This window comes from Aptenodytes forsteri, unplaced genomic scaffold, assembly GCF_000699145.1.
Source record: "Aptenodytes forsteri isolate BGI_AS27 unplaced genomic scaffold, ASM69914v1 Scaffold257, whole genome shotgun sequence".
In the NCBI taxonomy this organism is placed as follows: domain Eukaryota; kingdom Metazoa; phylum Chordata; class Aves; order Sphenisciformes; family Spheniscidae; genus Aptenodytes; species Aptenodytes forsteri.
The window spans coordinates 11,165,843-11,185,568 of NW_008795194.1; the positions used below are offsets into that span (position 1 = coordinate 11,165,843).

The 19,726-nt window shown below is 37.2% G+C and overlaps 1 protein-coding gene across 1 annotated transcript in view; it reads left to right on the forward strand.

Moving 5' to 3' along the window:
* The window catches only part of PTPRN2 (protein tyrosine phosphatase, receptor type N2), a gene marked incomplete at its 3' end in the record, with an annotated part of 561,766 nt that overhangs the window by 152,744 nt on the left and 389,296 nt on the right, over positions 1 to 19,726 (forward strand). The window contains exons 3-4 of the mRNA XM_009278699.1: positions 4,240 to 4,357; positions 9,534 to 9,696. Coding sequence (XP_009276974.1) covers positions 4,240 to 4,357; positions 9,534 to 9,696 — 281 coding nt within the window. The remainder of the gene's footprint in view (positions 1 to 4,239; positions 4,358 to 9,533; positions 9,697 to 19,726) is intronic.

Sequence of the window (19,726 nt, forward strand, 5' to 3'; positions counted from 1 at the left end):
CAGAACTCCTTTGCAAAGTTAAAAAGTTGTTTTTCTTGCTTAGGCCTTCAGAGGGAGTGAAGATTATTTGTATGAATAATTCTGAACTAGAATAAGTTGAGACGGGGAAGTAGTAGATGAATGTTTTCAACAGTTGCTAATATAATTTACATGCATTAAAGATGTGGTCAGGTATATTTGGAGAGGCATCAAGTTTCTCTAAGATGAAAACCAGAGACAAAACACAGGAAAGAATGCCATTACTTAGAAATCTGAACAGCCGAGAGAAGGAAATACATATTTGAATTTTGATTATTTTTCAATCATTCTGTGTAATTGGTATAACAGCAAAGCCAATTAAGCAGGTTAAAAGTGAAATTGTATGATAAATGTGAAAACAATTTTGACTTTAATTTTGGAGACAGAAGCTAATATTATCTTCACCACTGCGGATCTGTGAAACGGTTTTCTTCACTATTTACACTGCTTGCTTTTGATTTGATTTCAATTAATAAAATAATTCTTAGTCATATACTCTCTGTTGATATAGTCATTGCTAAGTGTTGAACATAATGGGGACCTAGACAATGATAATTTAATTATAATTTTGGTAGTTGTGGGTAATAATAATAATTAATTGTGCTGTGGAAAGAAAAGATCCAAGGAGATACCTGATGATAATAAGGAAAGACCGCATTGTATCTGCAGCACCTCCATTGGTTTTGATGTGCAGGTTGGGTTTATTAAAGGTATTAATGTCTTGTCTTCGCTGTCTCTACACTAGCATTCCCTTTTCACATACATTTAGGTTATGGAGTTTCAATTAAAATAAAAAAAGAATTAAACCTTGGGCTCTGACACCACTGAAAAGTGCTACTTTTTGGGTGGGAAATTTGTACCAATGGCTATTTTTCATTGGTCTCACTACTATCAATGCTCTTCAACTGAGAGCAATTTTATATGTGCTCCTGCTGCTGTTGTCATAGTGTTTGCATCACTCCAGTGTCTACCGGACTCCTCTCTTTCCTTGGCATTGTCCATCTGTGAGAATTCACGGTTGAGAGACGCAGGTCCTGGGCAGACCTGCAGCAGGGGGGATGGTTAATCAGGGGTTGGGTGTCCCCCTGTACCGTTCCCCGTTAGTGACATGGAAGTAATGTGTGTACAAGAGCACTGCTGTGATCCTGCTCAGCCAGTGGAGATAAATTGTTATAATTGGGTGGTGAGGCAGGAGCTGGCGCTAGGTGTGACGGCAGAGACAAAGGGAACGGGAAATCGCCATACGGCGTCATATGCTCCTTCTCAAACTTAATTTTGATTGCAGCTGTCAGCGTGGCATTATGGTTCTTGAATGTGCTGTTTTATTGAGCTCAGTGTGTGGGAGAGATTTTTTTGAAACTGAAACAATGCTGGAAAATGATTGGCATAAGGTTAGCTTTAGACACATTGCAGTTCCTGAGATAGCTGCATAAGAAACAGCAATATTAACTTATTGACGAGGGGATTTTTGAATTAGTTAAAATTTGCATTTTTCATCCATGTCTTGTTCTAACTCTTATGCGAGTTAGAAGTGCTAGGAGATACAGTTGAGAGGGCATATGCCGTTAACGCTCGTTTCTTAAGCTCTCTAACAAGTACTCTGTTTTTCTCTCATCTGTTTAGTCTCCTTTAATGCCACAGTTGTGTTGTTTTACAGTATTAAGGATATTACAGTATACCAGTATACTTGTACTGGTTTGAAATGCGTTAGGAGAAAATGTTAAAGTAGTGCTGCAGGAGAAAGAAAATATACTGAAGTTAACAAAAGATACACCATTATCATAACCAGTGAGAACGGGGATTGCAATGGTTTCCTATGCTCTTTTACTGAAAACATTGTTTTGTGGAGGCATAAAAACATTACTATTGACCCCTCTGTCTGCAGCCATATATATTGCTCAGGATTGAGAGGGATGAATGTCCTGCCTGTATGCAGGTACCACAGATGAACTCTTCTTGCTTTAATTTGAACAAAACTCTTCAGAGTAATTCTGTGTATTTTTCTTCAAAGTTTATGTTATTTATTGTGTATTCTTTAGCCATTAATAGGGCTAATATTGGCTTAGAGTTACAAAGTGAAACTGTAGTGATTTTGGACACATAGTTCATAAATCAGTAGTTTTATGGCTATGCTAATGATTTTAATATACAAGTCTTTTAGCTGAACTTTTTTTGTTGCACATTCTACTAAACTTGAATGTTACCTTAGTTTTTTCTCTTGCATGAATTTATAAAACAAACAGAAATGTGTTGTGCTAGGCAACAGAGAAGTAAACTCGAACATACACATATATATAAAAACTTTCATGTAAAAATCATTTTAATAACACTACACCAAAATAATCATAGGTGCATGGTGACTCATTTTTGTGTATTCAGATAAGAACATGCTCTGAGCAGCCTTAGATTGAGATTTGTGAAATTATTTGAATCCATCTACTTACACGGCACATTTGAAAAGGTGAGATTTGCATTTGAAAAGGATGAATCAGAACTAAAAATAGATTAGATATAGAGATTCTTCCCCGTCCCAATGGTCTGGAGTCATTTACTGTAGCCATTAACATCTAACATGATTTCAGGTGAAGTGTTTCCTCAATAAACTTCAGTAATTTTTTTATTTAAGAAAAGGAGAAAGTAGGAGCAAAAGTGGAGTGTCAGAGAGGTGTCAGAGAGCTTTTTTGTTTGTTAAAGCCTTCATGCATACTTACACTGGTTCTAGATTGTTTATTATTATTATTATTTGCATTAATGAAAAAAAAAAAGTAGTTTGGGATGCAGTCCACCTAAATCTTGCCCAAATGGGGACTTTATTTCCTAAAACTTGTTTAAATCCCAGACAACAACAGCACAGTTTGAATACTTCCTAGGCCTGTCTAATCTTATTCCCAACTTTTGAAAGTATCTCCTCCTTAGGCTGAAAATTTGGTAACTATTAAAGTAATTTTTAGTTCTGCATGCTCAGAACTGTCTGCTTTCACAGAACGGACAAATCTCCCATTTAGACTTCTTTTTTAATTCTGGGCTTAAGTAAACAGACAATGAACCCCACTTCAATATGGTAGAAAAATCTGAAGAATACAGCCCTTTTTTTAATAGCCCACTGGATAAAGCACTCATCCAAGGAGTGAGGTGACCAAGTTCTGGGTTCTGCTGAGACTGATGATGCTTTAGCTGTATCCTCAGAGACTGCCTATACCAATGAATATGATGTTGACTGCAAATGGTGAAGTTTATAATGTGTGTATGAAATAGGGACTGAACCAGAAATCCCCCTTCCGAGGCTGATTCTAACAACAGATACGTCTCTTTCCATCTGGTGCTAGAGAGGATTTCTCTTTAGGTGGTTTCTTACAGGAAGATATTAGCAGGATAACCATATCTGGAACTTTTATCAGTATTCATTTGAGGGTTTTGTGGCGTTTTACTGCGCATGGCATAAAAGCAGAAATTCTCTTCAATTATGTGATATTTAGTTATTAGATAATTACAGATAATTGCATGGGCAAGTTCTATGAACTAAAGTGTTACTGTAACATCTAAAATCTACAAATCGGGTAACAATTATGTTTGGAGTTATATCATTATTGCAAGCATAATTACCATGAGATTGGCAGTGCATGTAATTAATGAGTAATCACTGGGATTTGCCTTCATAGTTGCACTTCCCCTTTTTGTAAAGTTCTTTGTCACAACATTTACGTATAAAGATAACGTAAATTGACCTCCACATGCGTTGTACTAAGGCTCAAAATACTTATTTCCACTACTGTACTAGCTCCTTAATGTCCTAAAAGTGTAGTTTCATGGAGAAAACAGAGAAGGGACAGTGTGCTGTGAATAGGGAAGAAGTGAAGCAACTTTTCAATAGATACCAGCTAGTGAGATAACTCTTTTCCATAGCTGTCCAAAGTAACCCTTTTTTATCTATTAAAGCTAGTTTGTAACCAGCTAAAATTCTGCTAAGAGTAAAGTCTTTCAAACTCTCCTCACATCATTTACTGTCTTCCTTCCATCGTAAGGAAAGTTTGATTAACAAAATTTCATACAGAAGAGCAGAATGTAGTTCACTCTTGGGTTCCAATTGAACAAGGCTTCTTTTGTCTTTTTTTTTAATATTGTTTATATAGGACACATTTTTGCCAAACTTTCAAGTTATTAAATAGTGGTTTTGCTTCTTTTTTGTTTGTTTGTTTGGTTGTTTTTTTCATTATTTATCAGGTTTTACCTGGCGAGATGATTATACACAGAATGTTATTGGTCAGGAACTCTCAACCATTCACAAAATCCACAACAGACGCCCTGATATATTTGCATCTGAAGGATCTGACACAGGAAGGTAAGTCTTCAATGGTGTTTTTGCCTGGTAAATTTTTGGGAGGTTTTGCAAATGATGAGAAATAGATTGGCACTGAAGCTGAATTAAACACATTACCAAAACCACTATCTATAAGGTAAAGGAAAATCAGTCGTACAACAGCACTGAAAACACCAGTAGGAAAACAGCAGACAGAATGAAAGAAAACCCTCAACCCTGTTCTTCTGATTATCATCAAGTTAAGAAAATATGCCTTCTATTGTTAATGTAGGTGTCAGAATTCAAAAGAACAGGTCTTTTATCCAGTTTATGCAGTGTCTAGTGTCGGTTCAGCCAGCTCTACTTAAGACTGCCTTGAAAAGGCAGACTTATACAGTAGCTCATCCACAGGAGACATTTTGTTCTAGAATAAGCCAACAAAAAGAAACAAAAAGAAGTATCGAATTACATTCTGAGCAACTAATTACATTTTCAAACTCATATTCTTCCAAAACATAGCTGTAACTGATTTGAAGTCCATAGATTCTCAGCTTTAGTTGCAAAATTTGTCCAGGAAGGAGAGATTCATGCAAGTTCCCATGTCAGAGAACAATGTTGGGATGTTTCTATCTATTCTTTGCATTATAGAAGCCATTTTCCTCATGGCTTGAAAGATATTCACAGGTGACTTAGCTGTTATTGGTGGAAAGACACACAACATCTATAATTCTGTAGAGTGATATGAATGTAGGACCTGCAATTATATCATCTTCACATACAGATACACATATAAATATACTCTTTTACCTGGTCTATTCTGTCCTACAGGCTTTTAAGTGCTTTCCAACCACACAAACCCCAGAAGGAAATTTTAAAATGCATAAAATTTTAGGAATGTTAAAAATGGTAAATTTTGCTTTCTCCTACATGATTTTAAGAAATGTAATCTCAAAATTAGTTAAATTGAAAGAAAGTGCTTTTTGTTAGAAAACTTTCTTCATAGCAGGACAAAGCTTGATCTTCTAGCCTTGGTGGGCAAGATATTGAATGTTGGACTTTAGATCTTCATATACGGCAGTATGTGGTTTGCATATACTGCAGAACCATTTTTTTTTCTAGATTGCTCTTTTATGGAAGTAAGTGCTGTGTAATTGATATGGCCCAGTGGCTTCAGCTGTGTTTGCCTGATTGTTTTGGTTTAATTCATAGAATTTGACCCTCTATTTCACATATTTGCTGATTCAAAAGCATTCCTTAAAATCACAGCACCATACATTTCAGGAGTGCAGTAAGGTAGAAGCTTAACTTCTAAAGAAGATACTGATCTATAGATTATCATAAAGGTGATAACAACATGTGGTTGAATCCATAAACATTTTCACTGCTTAGATACACGAAATGCCATTACTGTGTGGATTATTCTCTGTACATGGTATCAGAAGTGATTTTGAATATCTTCTGGGGGATTTTTTTTTTTTTTGGAATGAGTGTATCTAAAACTTTTATTCATGAGACTAAGATAAAATAGGCCAGATGTCCATGAGATCAAGACTGTATTCTGCAGTGTTCCAGATTCATAGTTATATAAAAATAAAATGTATAAGAAGAAATAAGAAATAATTTAGTTTTTAGACTGAGAACAGATGATCACTTTTAGGAGTTCCTGTTGTGATCAGGTTTGAGCTGTTTTGCATTTTTAACTAGAACTATATGGTAAAAAAAATAACCCATTTTGTGTATTGACACTTTAGGAACATCAGAATTTCAAATGTGTTCCACTTATAGCAGTTCCTATTGTGGATAGATTTTCTGAAGTTACCAAGCTGTGCTTCTGAAAGCATTATCTTATGTGCCAACAGTTTAAAGCATTAATTGATTTTTCTGGTTGTCCATTTGCAATATATTCTGTAGGTCAAAGAACAGTAGGAACTTTTTCTCTGGTGTCTTGTAAATTCTGATCAAGTTTGCTATGTGCTTAGTGTGCTCAATGCGCTTGCTAAAATCTTATCAGATAATAATTAAATAATTTAAAAAGCAACTTAGTGTAGGTATCTAATTATCAAAGAAACATTATGGCAGGAAGACCTTTTATTAAGGGTAACGTGTGTAATAAGACAATATGAAGTCATACTAATGAGTCATTAATCCCCACAGAGCTAGCGAGAGCAAGAAAATAGACTCAGACACTTGAAAGGTAAATTGACTTAGGCTAAATTAGTGCGTATGAAATCGGATGGAACAGAAGACATGGATTTCATCTTAAAAAAAATGCTGAAACTGGGAGCTTGATTTCAAGATGAAAGTTCTTTCTTTGGTGGCTAACTGGAGTGTACGTGGTATTTCCTGGGCCCTTATTAAATTTCAAAAAAACCCTACTCTTGAAAGAGGATCCAAGATAAAGGAAAAAAGTCCATTCTGCACACAGGGAATAAATGTCAGTTGTGTTCATTGGTGCAATTAGGCAAAACCACAAACGTTTCCAGCAAACTTCAATGTATGAAATGGGGTATAGCACTATTTCTGTAATAAAGCCATCATTAAGTCGGTAATAAGATTCTCACAGCATTTAAAAGGGAGAAACTTTATTCTAAAAACAGTGGTATCTATTAATTGAGAACATTCTAGAAATATCTGAGGTACAGTGATTTAGATATTTCCACACAAAAGCTTCTAAAACGCTGTTTTTTGCAGGAAATATATAATTATTTCTGTGGATAAAAAATTCTATATGTCATTGTCTTTATACCCTAAAGTTCATTGTATGTAAAGTCCTTTTTCAGAACAAATTAAAACTGAAAATACTTCCAAATAAGTGCACAACAAGAACTCAGCTGACAGTCATTTCTCCTACTCACCAGGTGCTTTTATATATTTGTCTTTCATCCATTTTCCAATATCACTTTGTCAAATTTAAAAGAAATATATTAATTCAGTTGCAATAATAGCTCATTTAATGTATTTTACTCTCTGTGTTAACAAGGTGAACAACAGTGGTATACTGGTGAACTACAAAATTTTAAAAAAGTCTTCCAGATGTATTAATAGGATTTTATTAAAGTTGTCATCAAATGAAATGTAATGCTTTGTTAGACTTTTACATTTTAATTGTTTAAAAGTTTATAGCATAAAATACTACACCTAATGTGGAATTTAAACACAATTTGAGTGCAATTACTGTCTCCATAAGAAAAATGAGAAATCTTAGACCCCAGATTTTGCTTCTATCACCAGTCTGAGTGATTATATACTGTAAGTAATGGCTTGAAAAGCTAACCTAAATACTGTCTTTTATCTGTTCATTCAGTTCCCATTAGCTCCAGTGGAAATCCTCGGGGCAGAATTTGGTCTGGTATTTCCATTTTCCCTTTCTTTTCAAAGTTAGTGAAGAAAGGAGAAGATAGGTGTTGGAATTAATTGATGAATGAAAGATGAGTGTTTGAAACTGGGATACCTTCTATGCTGTGAGCCTCTTTGGATTAGTTCATCTCTATTGAAGCAGAAAGCATACTGCCCAGCTCTTTCTAAAACAGCAGAACAGTTTTTGCTGGCTTCAAGTTGAAAAGGAGTAAATAATGTTACCTGCATGTTCACCCTCCATCATAAGGCAGAATTTAGAGCTCTGGAATAAGAGAAAAATACAAACAGCATGAGGAGGCAGCAAGACTTATGGTGAATTATATCAAGATCGCTATAGTGCTCTGTGCAGTAAACTTTCGTTTTCCTAGAGTTTGTGTGCCTGATGGGTAGCTGGTTGTTTTACACTGGGGAGAGGTGGAGGGTTTTTCTGGTACTTCAAAGTGAGCAACCCTGTGAGCACTATTGGTTGCAACACCACCACAGTAAATTAGATTATTAATTACGTTTATTGGTATTAAATTAGTCGGGACATGCATTTGATACAACTGTGAGCATGGAAGGAAGTCTGTTACTTTGTGCATAAAGTAACGTAATTAAACCCAAGATTTGGAAAACGACATAATGGTACTCTCTCAAGCTGTGCCCTACATAAGCACCATGACATGGGCGGGTAGAATAAAATTTTGCTTACAGTGGCGCGGAGATGTTGAAAGTCAAATGATGCCTCATCTCCCTGAGCTGGAAAGCTCTTCCGCCTGGAATTGTTCTTCACTGAAGAAGTGTGTGGCCATGTGGGTAGGAATTGGTGACCCCCAAAAGCTGATTTCCCTCAAAACAATGTGTCACTCACAGGGAAGGAAGCAGACTGGGAACCCTCTCTGTGCTTTCTTGCAGAAGGAATGAAATAGTTACTGGTGTTGACATTTAAATTATCATCATCATTGACATGTTGTTGAGATAGATGAGGAGAGCCAGTAATAATTCAGATTCATTGCACACAGCGCTCTGAATCCCATATAAACACCTCTACACTGCTGTTGTTTAATCACATTTTTAGCTTTTCTTTGCAAACGTCGCCAAGATCTGTCTAAAACAGTCAAGAAACACTGCTATTCTGTGAATCCCAGGCACATGAGATCAGAAGAGATACTTGTTCCATCTCATTATTCCCTTTTTAAGCCTTTTGCTGGAGCTGACTTGCTCGGTTATTTCTGCACATCCAGTAGTCTCACTGTATTCTGTAAATTGGTGCAGGGTCAGATTGATGTTGAATCTCATCATCATCCAGCAATTTTTTTAAATCTTAGAACCGAATCTCATCAGCAATTTTTTTAAATCTTAGAGCCATCTCGTATTTCTATTTTCTTTTTACAAGCATTTTCTTTTCTTCTGAATATGGCTTTGCCTTGATGTAGGCATTTTATTTGATTAACTGTTGGATCATTAACTTTGATTCATGCAATAAATTGTTAATAGTGCAAGATTTTTTGACTGCTTTTGCTGAAACATTGAATTTTCTATACTTTCATGGTTATTAAGCTTTTGAGTGACTTTTTTGTATTTTCTTTTTACAAGCATTTTCTTTTCTTCTGAATATGGCTTTGCCTTGATGTAGGCATTTTATTTGATTAACTGTTGGATCATTAACTTTGATTCATGCAATAAATTGTTAATAGTGCAAGATTTTTTGACTGCTTTTGCTGAAACATTGAATTTTCTATACTTTCATGGTTATTAAGCTTTTGAGTGACTTTTTTGTTATGTATGGAACTAACTTCAGTGGTTTGTAGTGCCTTTTTAGTCAGGTACTTTGTATGTTGCACAGGCTGGTAACTTTCTCTTCCTTGCTTTTGCTGTGCAGGACTTTGGGACAGAATGCAGATAATGAAAGAAATTACGATCTGGAAAATGATGTGAACTTGGCCAAGTCTCTTCAGCAATATCTTAAATATCTTGGTATTCTCTCCCAGTCTGCAGCTACAAATTTGCATCCAAGGAAGACGAATGATAAAGCTTCTGTCAAGGTAGTATTTTTAATGTGGTTCCTACATTCTGTGATTTTGACTTCCTTCTTCTCTGAATTCTCCTTATTTTTCAATTTTCCCTTCTGTTTCAAGACCAGACATTGTTTCTTACTGCCTCCTCCAATTGATTATCATAACTGCACTAACCAAGTTCTCTCTAAATGAGTTGAGTCAGCTTCAGCATTGTAAATGATAGAGCTCTTCTAATCTGGAGCACTTTAACTTAATTAGGGACAGATTGTATGTGAAGAAAGAGGAAGAGTGGGATAAAGGTGGTAACATCTTCACTGGCTGATCTGAAACCCTTCTTATAGCATCTGAATAGCTCCTCTCCAAAAAGCTGGCTGAAATACCCTGTGAATTCTTGCTGGTGTTTATGGTGCTTAGAGTACAATTAATATAATCTTTGAGCAGATTTTGATACTGGATCTGATGAATTGTGCCTCAACATTTCCTACTTCTCGTTGATCATAAAGGAAGCCTATCGTGACCAATTAAAGTTCATATGTATACATTATAAATATATGGATAGCTAGGAAGATAAATAACAACCATTAAATCCTGAGTATTGGTTATGTTAAAAAAACACACAAATGCCTATTTGAGAACTAAAACAATTTTTTTCTTTCCTAGAGAAAATCTGTCTCGCTCTAAGGTGGAGCTTGATAAATTTATAAAAATGACTGGATGAAGGGGTTGCATATGACAGGCCCTTATAGCCCTATATCTTTTGCTCAAAAAATGTGTTTATCCAAAGCACTCTATTATTTTAAAGAAATAGGCTGCTATAATAGCAATCCTTTAAAAAAAATTGGTATGTGCTATTTGCATGAATTCAGTGTAAATGCAACAACCTTAGCTAAAAAATATACTGAAGTTTTAGGAAAAAAATCAGGTGAAGGAAAGTGTCAAAGCCAAACTGCTAGTTTTTTCCAGGAACTAACTCAGAGACACAGAACTGCTGCAGTGTATCTGCAAGAGGAACTCCCCACAACAGTATCAGTTGTATCAACTATTTAGTCACGGTATAACTGAAATGTTATTACTCTTGTCAGAAGCCGCAAGTTTCCAATTTCACTGATTGGCATATATAATACTTATGATTTGTGACGTATGTCATTAGGTATTAATCTGGGGTAAGAGAAGCTTGCAGGCAGTGGCAAGGCAGCTTTGGGAATGGATGGGTGACCATCTTCGTGGTACCTTTCCTCCACTCTCTACTCATGGGCGCTGACTGCAGTGAGGATGCCTTGCTTTGAAGCACTGCCTTTCAGAGACAAGAAAACTTGCTCAAGAAGTATTTCAGTGGGTCTACTGCTGTCATGCAAGTTCATAAATAATCCATATGGCTGAGACCTTCTGTGGGGAAGCCTGCTGTGATAACACCACCCACCAACCTTATCGAGTGTTGCCATGGAGATGGGTACTCTGAAGCCTGGGGGAGTGAGGAGAAAATCTGGAAATGAAGCACGTATAGGAGCAAACTGTACACTTCTGTTTACTAAGGAGCATTTTAAAACAACAGACATTGAGTCAGATGCGTTACCTATAATTTAAAAGAAAAAAAAAAGGAAAATTATCTTAAAAATTAGTAATCAATCATGAATTTTAAATGATCCTGGAGACGGTTCCCTATCCTCTGCAAATCAAATGCAACATCTATTCTTTATAAAGAAAGAAGAGGGACACTGTATTTGTACCATGATTCATTGAGTCATTAATGAAATAACATTTAAACAAAAGAGAAACCAGGATTTTTGCTATTTCAGGAAGCAGAAAAAACCATAAAATTTAATAATATGAAAAGAGTAGGAGGGAAAGTAACTGCAAGAGCTGCATTTGATATGGTCATACCACTTGAAATTGAAAACAGCTATCTTACGCACTTTAATTGCATGCTTCAACAAAATCTTGGTACCTTATTTTTGTATTTAATATATGGATAAATTATGAACCCACATTAAATAATTGTAGCAAGATCTTATCTTTTTAACTTTCTTGTACTTTTCTGATTAAAAATAAGGGTAAGGCAGAGATACTTTACTTAAACTTAGAATTGCAGCTTTTGGGCCTTTGCCCTTCTTAAAAATAATTTTCTTTCAAGTATCTATTTACCTCTGTCACTTCATTCTTGCTGTCGGGGAGTAGGAGATGTAACACTAATCTGGTTGCTTTGATACCTTACCTGCTATGAAGTATAGCTGAATCTTGCAGAAATGTAGTGCTTCTAGGCAGACTTCCTGAGTGGATTCTGATTTGTTCCAAAACTGTCATCAGAGGACTCTGGCCAAGAATAAAACAAAGGAAGAAAGAAGACAAAGGGGCCTTAAAATATTTGTTATACTCCAAAAGTGTTATTTAGTATCTTAACATATATATTTTTAATCAAACTGGTTGACAAACTTTTGGTCTTTAGTTTTCCTATCTTCCACATGTATTACTAGAATAAAACTACAGAGCTTCAACATTACCAGGTAGACAGCATACATACAGTTATGCATAAAGTTGTAAAATAAGACACGGCAAAACCTGAAGCAGGTAACTCTTTTCCTACTTCCTTTGTTCAAACAACTGTCAGCATGAGGCTTCATGCAACAGTGACAGAAATAACACTATTAAACTTAAATCATGTGATGGACCAAAATTCCTATAATGTCTATCATTTATTGCAAGAGCTTCTTTGAGTGATTTTTGAAGCCCTTGAAGTTCATCACTAACTTAGAATTTTTTCTCAGTATTTAGACAGTATCTACTGCAGGCTGTAATCTAGCCAGTTGATAATGACTCTGCCAGTGGATAAATAGCAGTAAATCAGAAGATTTGGTGGGTCTGTTTCCTGAGGATTACAGTTGTAAAGAACATTTCACTTTAGTTCAGCTGAAAAGAGTTGTTCAGAAAATGGGCGGCATTTGTTACTTCAGAATTAGCTACTGGGTTTTTGTGTTTGGGTTTTTTTCCCCCACTTGGGCTTAATGAAGGTTTTACCATTCAAAAAATGCTGCATTATCGGTCTTTGTGATTCCTTTCTACCAAACCTGGACTTAGTATGGAAAATATCACATAGCCAGGCACAAACACATAATGAGAAAACTTGGTTTATCTGTGGCATTTGTTACTTCAGAATTAGCTACTGGGTTTTTGTGTTTGGGTTTTTTTCCCCCACTTGGGCTTAATGAAGGTTTTACCATTCAAAAAATGCTGCATTATCGGTCTTTGTGATTCCTTTCTACCAAACCTGGACTTAGTATGGAAAATATCACATAGCCAGGCACAAACACATAATGAGAAAACTTGGTTTATCTTATCTACTGAGGCAAGAAATGCAGAGGCTTCAAATCATGTGTGAATTCCCGTGCTCTTCTACCCTCCAGTTAGAGCAAACTCCTCTCATAGAAAAAAAACCAAACCAAACCCAAAACCCTGAAAAAACCACTACACTGTTGACATTCTACAGAAACTGAGCAGCAGAGTTTTGTTGGGTTTGAAGGGACAGCACATAGCTGATATTCCTAAAGCTAGTCAGCTGTAAAAGGCAAGCTTGCTTGCTTTGCTGTTGATGGCCCTGCTGGTGAGCTCTGTATGAGCGTTTGCATAGCAGGGCATGTGGGAAGCCTTGAGGAAATCTTTAAATAAAGGCAGTGGAAAAAGAAAAAAATAGCTATGTCCACAGCGGCTGTTACAACAAAGCAAAAAGAGAGGCAGCAAAAATGATCAGTATGGAAACAAATACTCCTGTTGTCTACTTTTCACCAGCCATTAGCCAAGGCAGTGAGGAATGATCTTACATTATAGTTTTTTAAAAAGTCCAAATGCCTGCAGTTGAATAGTTACAGGAGATTTCAATTATACTGCTTTCATCTGACTGAGAACAATTTGTTAGTCATCACAGAAAGAGAAAAGATTTGAAATGTGATCCAAATGTACTTAAAAGTCTCAAAATCAGGATGAAAATAAAAATAACTCACCTGGAACTGCTTGTTTTTTCATTGAACGAGCTATCATTTTTCGCTGGAACTGCTTGCTTTTTTCTTGCACTAGCTATCATTTTTACATATTCTCTTGCTTTCTGGTAGCCTGACTTGTGAATTTTTTAATGCCTCAAATGCTGGCAGAAGTGCACTGCTTTGGTAACATAGCACTGCGCTGGGCTTATTTCAGACGCAGTGGCTATAACAGGCAGCAATCGTGTCCACTGCGCCACATGGCCAGACAGCCTCTCCCTTGCACTTCTGATCTCCCAGCTCCACTCTGGGGCTGGACGCTCCATCGGCTCCTCTGGGAAACCTTCCGGACTGGATGTAGGGATAAGGAAGTTGCCTGCTACACTTATGCTAGTGCTGCATTCCTTGTTGCGGGGGTCTCTGGTTTATGCTTTAGGTTTTTAGGGCTGGAATATGCGTGTAATTGCTCTTATTCTTTCATCTTGACTTGCCTCTGAGGTTTTCGAACATGGGTGCTACCTGCTACTGAGGTCTTCCTCAGGCTGGTGTGCCTTCAGGCCCTAGTATCTAGTGTAGGGAGGAAGAGGGAAAAACTATTATCTCAGAGTCTTCAGGGAGTTTCATCCATTTTCTGCTTTTTCTGTTTCTCTGGGTTTTACTTACTTGCATTCATTTTTAAGGTAAACTTTATGTATAAATAGCGTGATTGCAGAAATCTCCAAGTCTCGGGTACTCTTATAAGTTTTAAAGCAAAGACTTTGGAAAAAACCAGAATCTTTACATCAAAGCAGTCTCTAATAATGTTAAAGGTCTTTGCAGAACCATGAAGAGAAAAAGAAACAGAGAAAGTGGCCGGTTAGTGGCAGAGGGGTATGGTTGGTTGTTAGATCAGCAGTACAATGGTGCTGAAAGGGGAGAAGGTGCAAATAAAACCTGTTGTGGCAGAGTCAGTTTGCTGGAATGTAGAAGGGTACGAAGGTTAGACAAGGCATTTGATAAAGCTTATATTTTAGTCCTCGATATAAGAGGGAACCTTCCACCTATTTTCCCCTTTCACATTCAGGGATGAGTATTCATAGCTTTGCTGGGTTGAAAATCGGTTGTTTGATGCTTTGTAATTGATCTCCTGAAAGAATTAGGATGTGTGATAATTATTAAAAAGGATTATTATTTATTGTAGAAAATCTGAGTGCACAAGTGCCCAAAGATGTACTCTGAACTTATCTGCAAAGAATAATTACTGTGATTAACTAGTACGAAATTATGCCGTCATTGCTCATTTTAATCTGGAGCTTCAATTCAAAAAGGGACCCTTATTTATCTAACACTGATTAAAATACAGTACTGAATGAAGATGATCAGAAATTGATTTGATGGCTGACTGCTGAAAAGTCAAAAACCTTTCTGCAATGTATACATTTAAATTCTGCTGATATAAATGTAAAATTTAATATTTCATATATGTGGGATTATGTATAAGTAAGAAAAATTTAATTCACCCTGTGCAAAAACACATTCATAAAAATATCAGGAATAATTGATACAGGAGTGTCTCCCTGATGCTACAGAATTGCCCGTCTATCAGCATATCTATACAACAACCAATAGAGTAATATCTGAACGTCTCACAAGTGTCAATGTATTTATTTACCTAATGCCATTATAAAGTAGGGAAGAACTAAGGTCCCTACTTCACAGACAGATTAGATAGCTTTTCTGAGGTCATGCAAGAATTTTTTGGTAGAGTGTAAGCTAAAAGTTAAGCCTCAAATCCCAGAGAAGTATTTCATCTTTTGGATCATTCTCCCCTCCATTGCTCTTTTCAGTAAAATAGAAACATTAAAGTCCTCTTAAAAAAATCCCAACCAACCAACCAACCAACCAACCTACCCTAAAAAACAGCGAAAAAACAAAACCCTGTAAGCACTGGAGCAGAATTCTTTGACAAAATACAGATGTTTGTATTGGTGCATGTCAGCCTAAACTCATTTTATGATCAGTGGAGAGAAAAAAGGAATTTCTAAGTTGTGATCCATCCATTCTAATTTAAATATATAAAATTAGACGTGGTAAATTCTATCCTGCATGAATCTGGTCTAGATAGCAATTTTCTTCTGGGAGGACTGGTACATTTGAAGATCTAACAGAATCATGGCTACAAAGCCTAGTACAGTTACAATCAGTTTGTTTGCAGCATAAATACACAGTTTGGCAATCTAACGTGATCTGTGATTTAATTTTTGAGCTTAATAATTCTGCAAGTGAAGATTCTAGTGCCGGTATCGTGCTCTTCAAGTCTTAGACCTAACACCTACCTTTACCTACAACCTATCAGTTTATGTACAATGTAGTGACAGAATTTACACATCTTAACATAGGAATCATAATTTCCCTTATCACACAGCTTGTAAAGAATTGTAATCTTGTAAAGATTAATTATTTGTACAATGATTTGAAGATACAAGTGCTGTAGAAATGATATTATAAAAGATGCGTGTAGGCCTGGAGGCTTATTTAAAAAGGCCAATTCATTAATTTCTAGTAATTTCCAGATGAAACATAGATTGATAGTTTTAAAATCTCAAATACTGACTGGACAATAAGATTTGCTTCTTTTTCAGATCACTCCCCACCCCTTCAAAATCAACTCTTTTTTGTCAAATGACGTGTGTTTGGAGTTTTTGTTTAATAATTCATAGAATCATAGAATCATTGAGGTTGGAAAAGACCTCTAAGATCATCAAGTCCAACCGTCAACCCAACACCACCACCCACTAAACCATGTCCCTAAGTGCCTCATCTACTCGTCTTTTAAATACCTCCAGGGATGGTGACTCAACCACCTCCCTGGGCAGCCTGGTCCAATGTTTAACCACTCTTTCAGTAAAGACATTTTTCCTCATGTCCAATCTAAACCTCCCCTGGCGCAACTTGAGGCCATTTCCTCTCCTTTCTGTCTTTTCTCCTGCAAGCTTGCTATTTGTCTCGCAAATATTTACTCACTGTACTTCAGTACACTGGGCTCAGTAAATAGAAGATGGTGGAGCTGGTACAAGTTTTAATGTGTATTCCATATTTATTTTTAGATCATACTTATCAAATGAGAGGAGAGAGTTCACAAAAATTTAAACTTATTTGATCTAACCTCTGTGTGAGTGCGCTGGTGTATACATTTCAGGACAATGCAACAACAAATTTTTTTTATGAGAGGAAAAAAACCCTTACCTTACCCCTAGCAGTTGTCCAGGAAATGATTGGTTGCTTTCAATGGGGTTGTAAAGCAATGTTACAGACGTGGATCCTGCAGATCTCTATCCACTTACATTTCTTTGGGTAAAAGCAGTCTCTAGATTCATATGTTAGAGTTATAAATACCTTGAATTGGTGCTAGTGTGCTCAACTTTTGGCAGATGAAGATCTTCATGTTTCTATGTAAATCATCTTTAGATAATGAGTTAGCTCAATATACCAGCATATGCCTACAGAAAATGTGTTTAAACATCATTCACTGAAACCTTAAGTAACAGACTTATTGACATATGAGCAAACTGTTCTCAGACAAGGGAAGCTGATAAACCCTGGTATATCTATCAGCACTGAAGGCCATGCTGCACAATTTCTACCATCCACTGGGGGCTGACTGTCACTTTTTGGTCCCTATTAGTAATGTTAGGGAGCTGCTGAACCTGGTAGCCTGACGGAGGTGAAGCTGCTTCAGCTCCATGTCCTCACATGCCAGGACATGGAGCCAGCCAGTAGCCAGGTGGAGCAGGTACTGCCGATAGGCACCACGGGACCTGTGGTCTGACTCCGGTTGTTGGCACTCAGACCACCACACGCACACACGTACACACAGAATAGAGAGCTTCTCACCCAGAAAAATAGTTAGAAATGGAGTTTATTGAGAAGACAGGACAGACTGTGGTGATCAGACACAAGGCATGGTAAGACAAATATACTGGCCAGCCTGCTTACATGCTACCAGTCCCTTTTACTCCCTTTTCCCGCTGTTTACCACAGCTGTTTCCCAATCCACCTTGATCCTTCCCTCTCTGGTCCTTTCTCTAAACAACCTTGTATAATCATATGCCTTGTACAATGACAAGATGCTTTTCTTGGCATCCCATAAAGAGTCCCACACCCCTGCAGGCAGTAACCCCTTCAATCTGCAGGCTGATCCAGAGAGCTTCTCCCATTGACCCATCTGGTGGGTGGCACTCCTGGACATCATGGCTGATGGCTTGCTGTGATGGCCTGGGGAGGAGCCGGGGCAGGGGCCCCTTGGCCCTGATCAGTTTATTGGGTTTCATCCACCCATCATTCTTCTCTGCTCCTTTATGTGTGGAGACAAACCAGGTTATCATGTAGCTGGATGTGTAAAACTAACATTTCTGTTTGTGGTGAGCTAATGATGAATGCCAAGGAAAGACAATCCAGCACTCCTTTTACACCAAAGGAAATACTTTAGAAACTTTGTTTTAACCCATAGGATGGAGATTTGTCAGAAACAGAGAGGACAACTAGCAGTTAGTTATGAAGACTAAAGCTAGCGAGTTTCTCAGCAGTACAAGAAATGGCAACTAATGATAAAAATTATTCATGCAGGAGAGTCTGTTGGAGAAGGTTGAAGTATAGGCATGTAGCTAAGAGCATCCCAAGGGAGACCAAGAGTGGCTGGGCACATTTGAGGCTTAAAAGTGAATCTCTTAAATAGTAACTTACACATGAAGTAAACCAATGTATTTATCCTCTCTCTTTTTTCTTTTGTTTTGGAACGTTGTTTTGTTTAAGAGTGGTAGAATATGCTTCTCACAGTCAAATCTGTCGACTGAAATGACAGCAACATAGATTATTGCATGATATGCAGCCAGACCCCAGACAATCCTGTTACACTGCAGTTTCACAACCAGAATTAGGAAGCAAAATCATCACTAGTTTTGATCAAAGGAGAGACTGAGGACCCCTTTTGCTTGATCAAGCTTTTGACACTGCAAACTACAGGGTGTTAATTAACAATCTTTGCCATCTTACTTCTCTGATGTAGTTCTTAAATGGTTTCAAAGCCGTTGTAATTCTCAGAAGGAAAATAGGAGATAGTTACAGAAAATTGTAAGTGAGATAATAGGTCAGATGAGATGACTGTAATGGTGCCTGTTGCCTTAAGCCTGTGAATCTGTCAAAAGACCATGGCCTGACGCTATCCCATAGCTGCAGGAGGCACTGGTTTGGCCTCTTTACCAGTTTCTAGATTCTGAATTAGTTTTCCAAGTTCTTGTTTTTTATGCAGTGATTTCTTGCATGGTATAATATCATTATTTATAGTAAGTGAAAAGGTCATTATCAGCTGGTAGAAAAGGCTTTTGCTCCACTATTGCTCAGAAAATTGAATTATTTCATTGGCTTTACCTATTATTTTCAGACAAACCTAACATTGAATTTGGTGCAGATTGTGTGACATCGTGTCTACAGCACACAGAGGTTGTAAAGAGGAGTTCCCCCCGTTCAGCTAGCTTGAAGCTAGCTGGAAGCCTGCTAAGATATCCTCCTGACAGTGCAGCACTGTATGGGAATAGCAGCTCACAGGCTGAAAGAATTAAGGCTTTGTTAGCATAGGTCTGGCTACTTTAGCTGTGATGCTCTAAGGACACAGCTATACTGCTTACTCAGCTCCATCCCAGGGACTTTTGCACTATAATTCGCTCCACGACACCCATTCGGCCCTCAGGTTTCATTGTTGGCTGGACTTCTCTCAAGGTAAAGGTAAACCGAGGTGTAAAAATTCACAGTCCTCACTCCGATCTAGCAATCAGGCAGTGCCACTCGTGCTCCTGTTTAGTTAGGGGTTCACATGAGCACATGGAATTTCCCATGTAGTGAGTTTACACAAGGCAAGTGTGTGTGGTTCGCAAAGGATCTAGACTGCTTCTGGTAGAAAAAGCTAAACTTCGTTCACTCTACACAGTGAGTTAAAGTATGAGATCTTTTAATTTTTCGTAGCCTTTGGAAACTTTTATGTTATCCCACCATTGGTGAGGGAGGGCCTGGTTCCAGTGTTTGTTGTGTTTTTCTTTTCTAATTTTAGAGAGCTT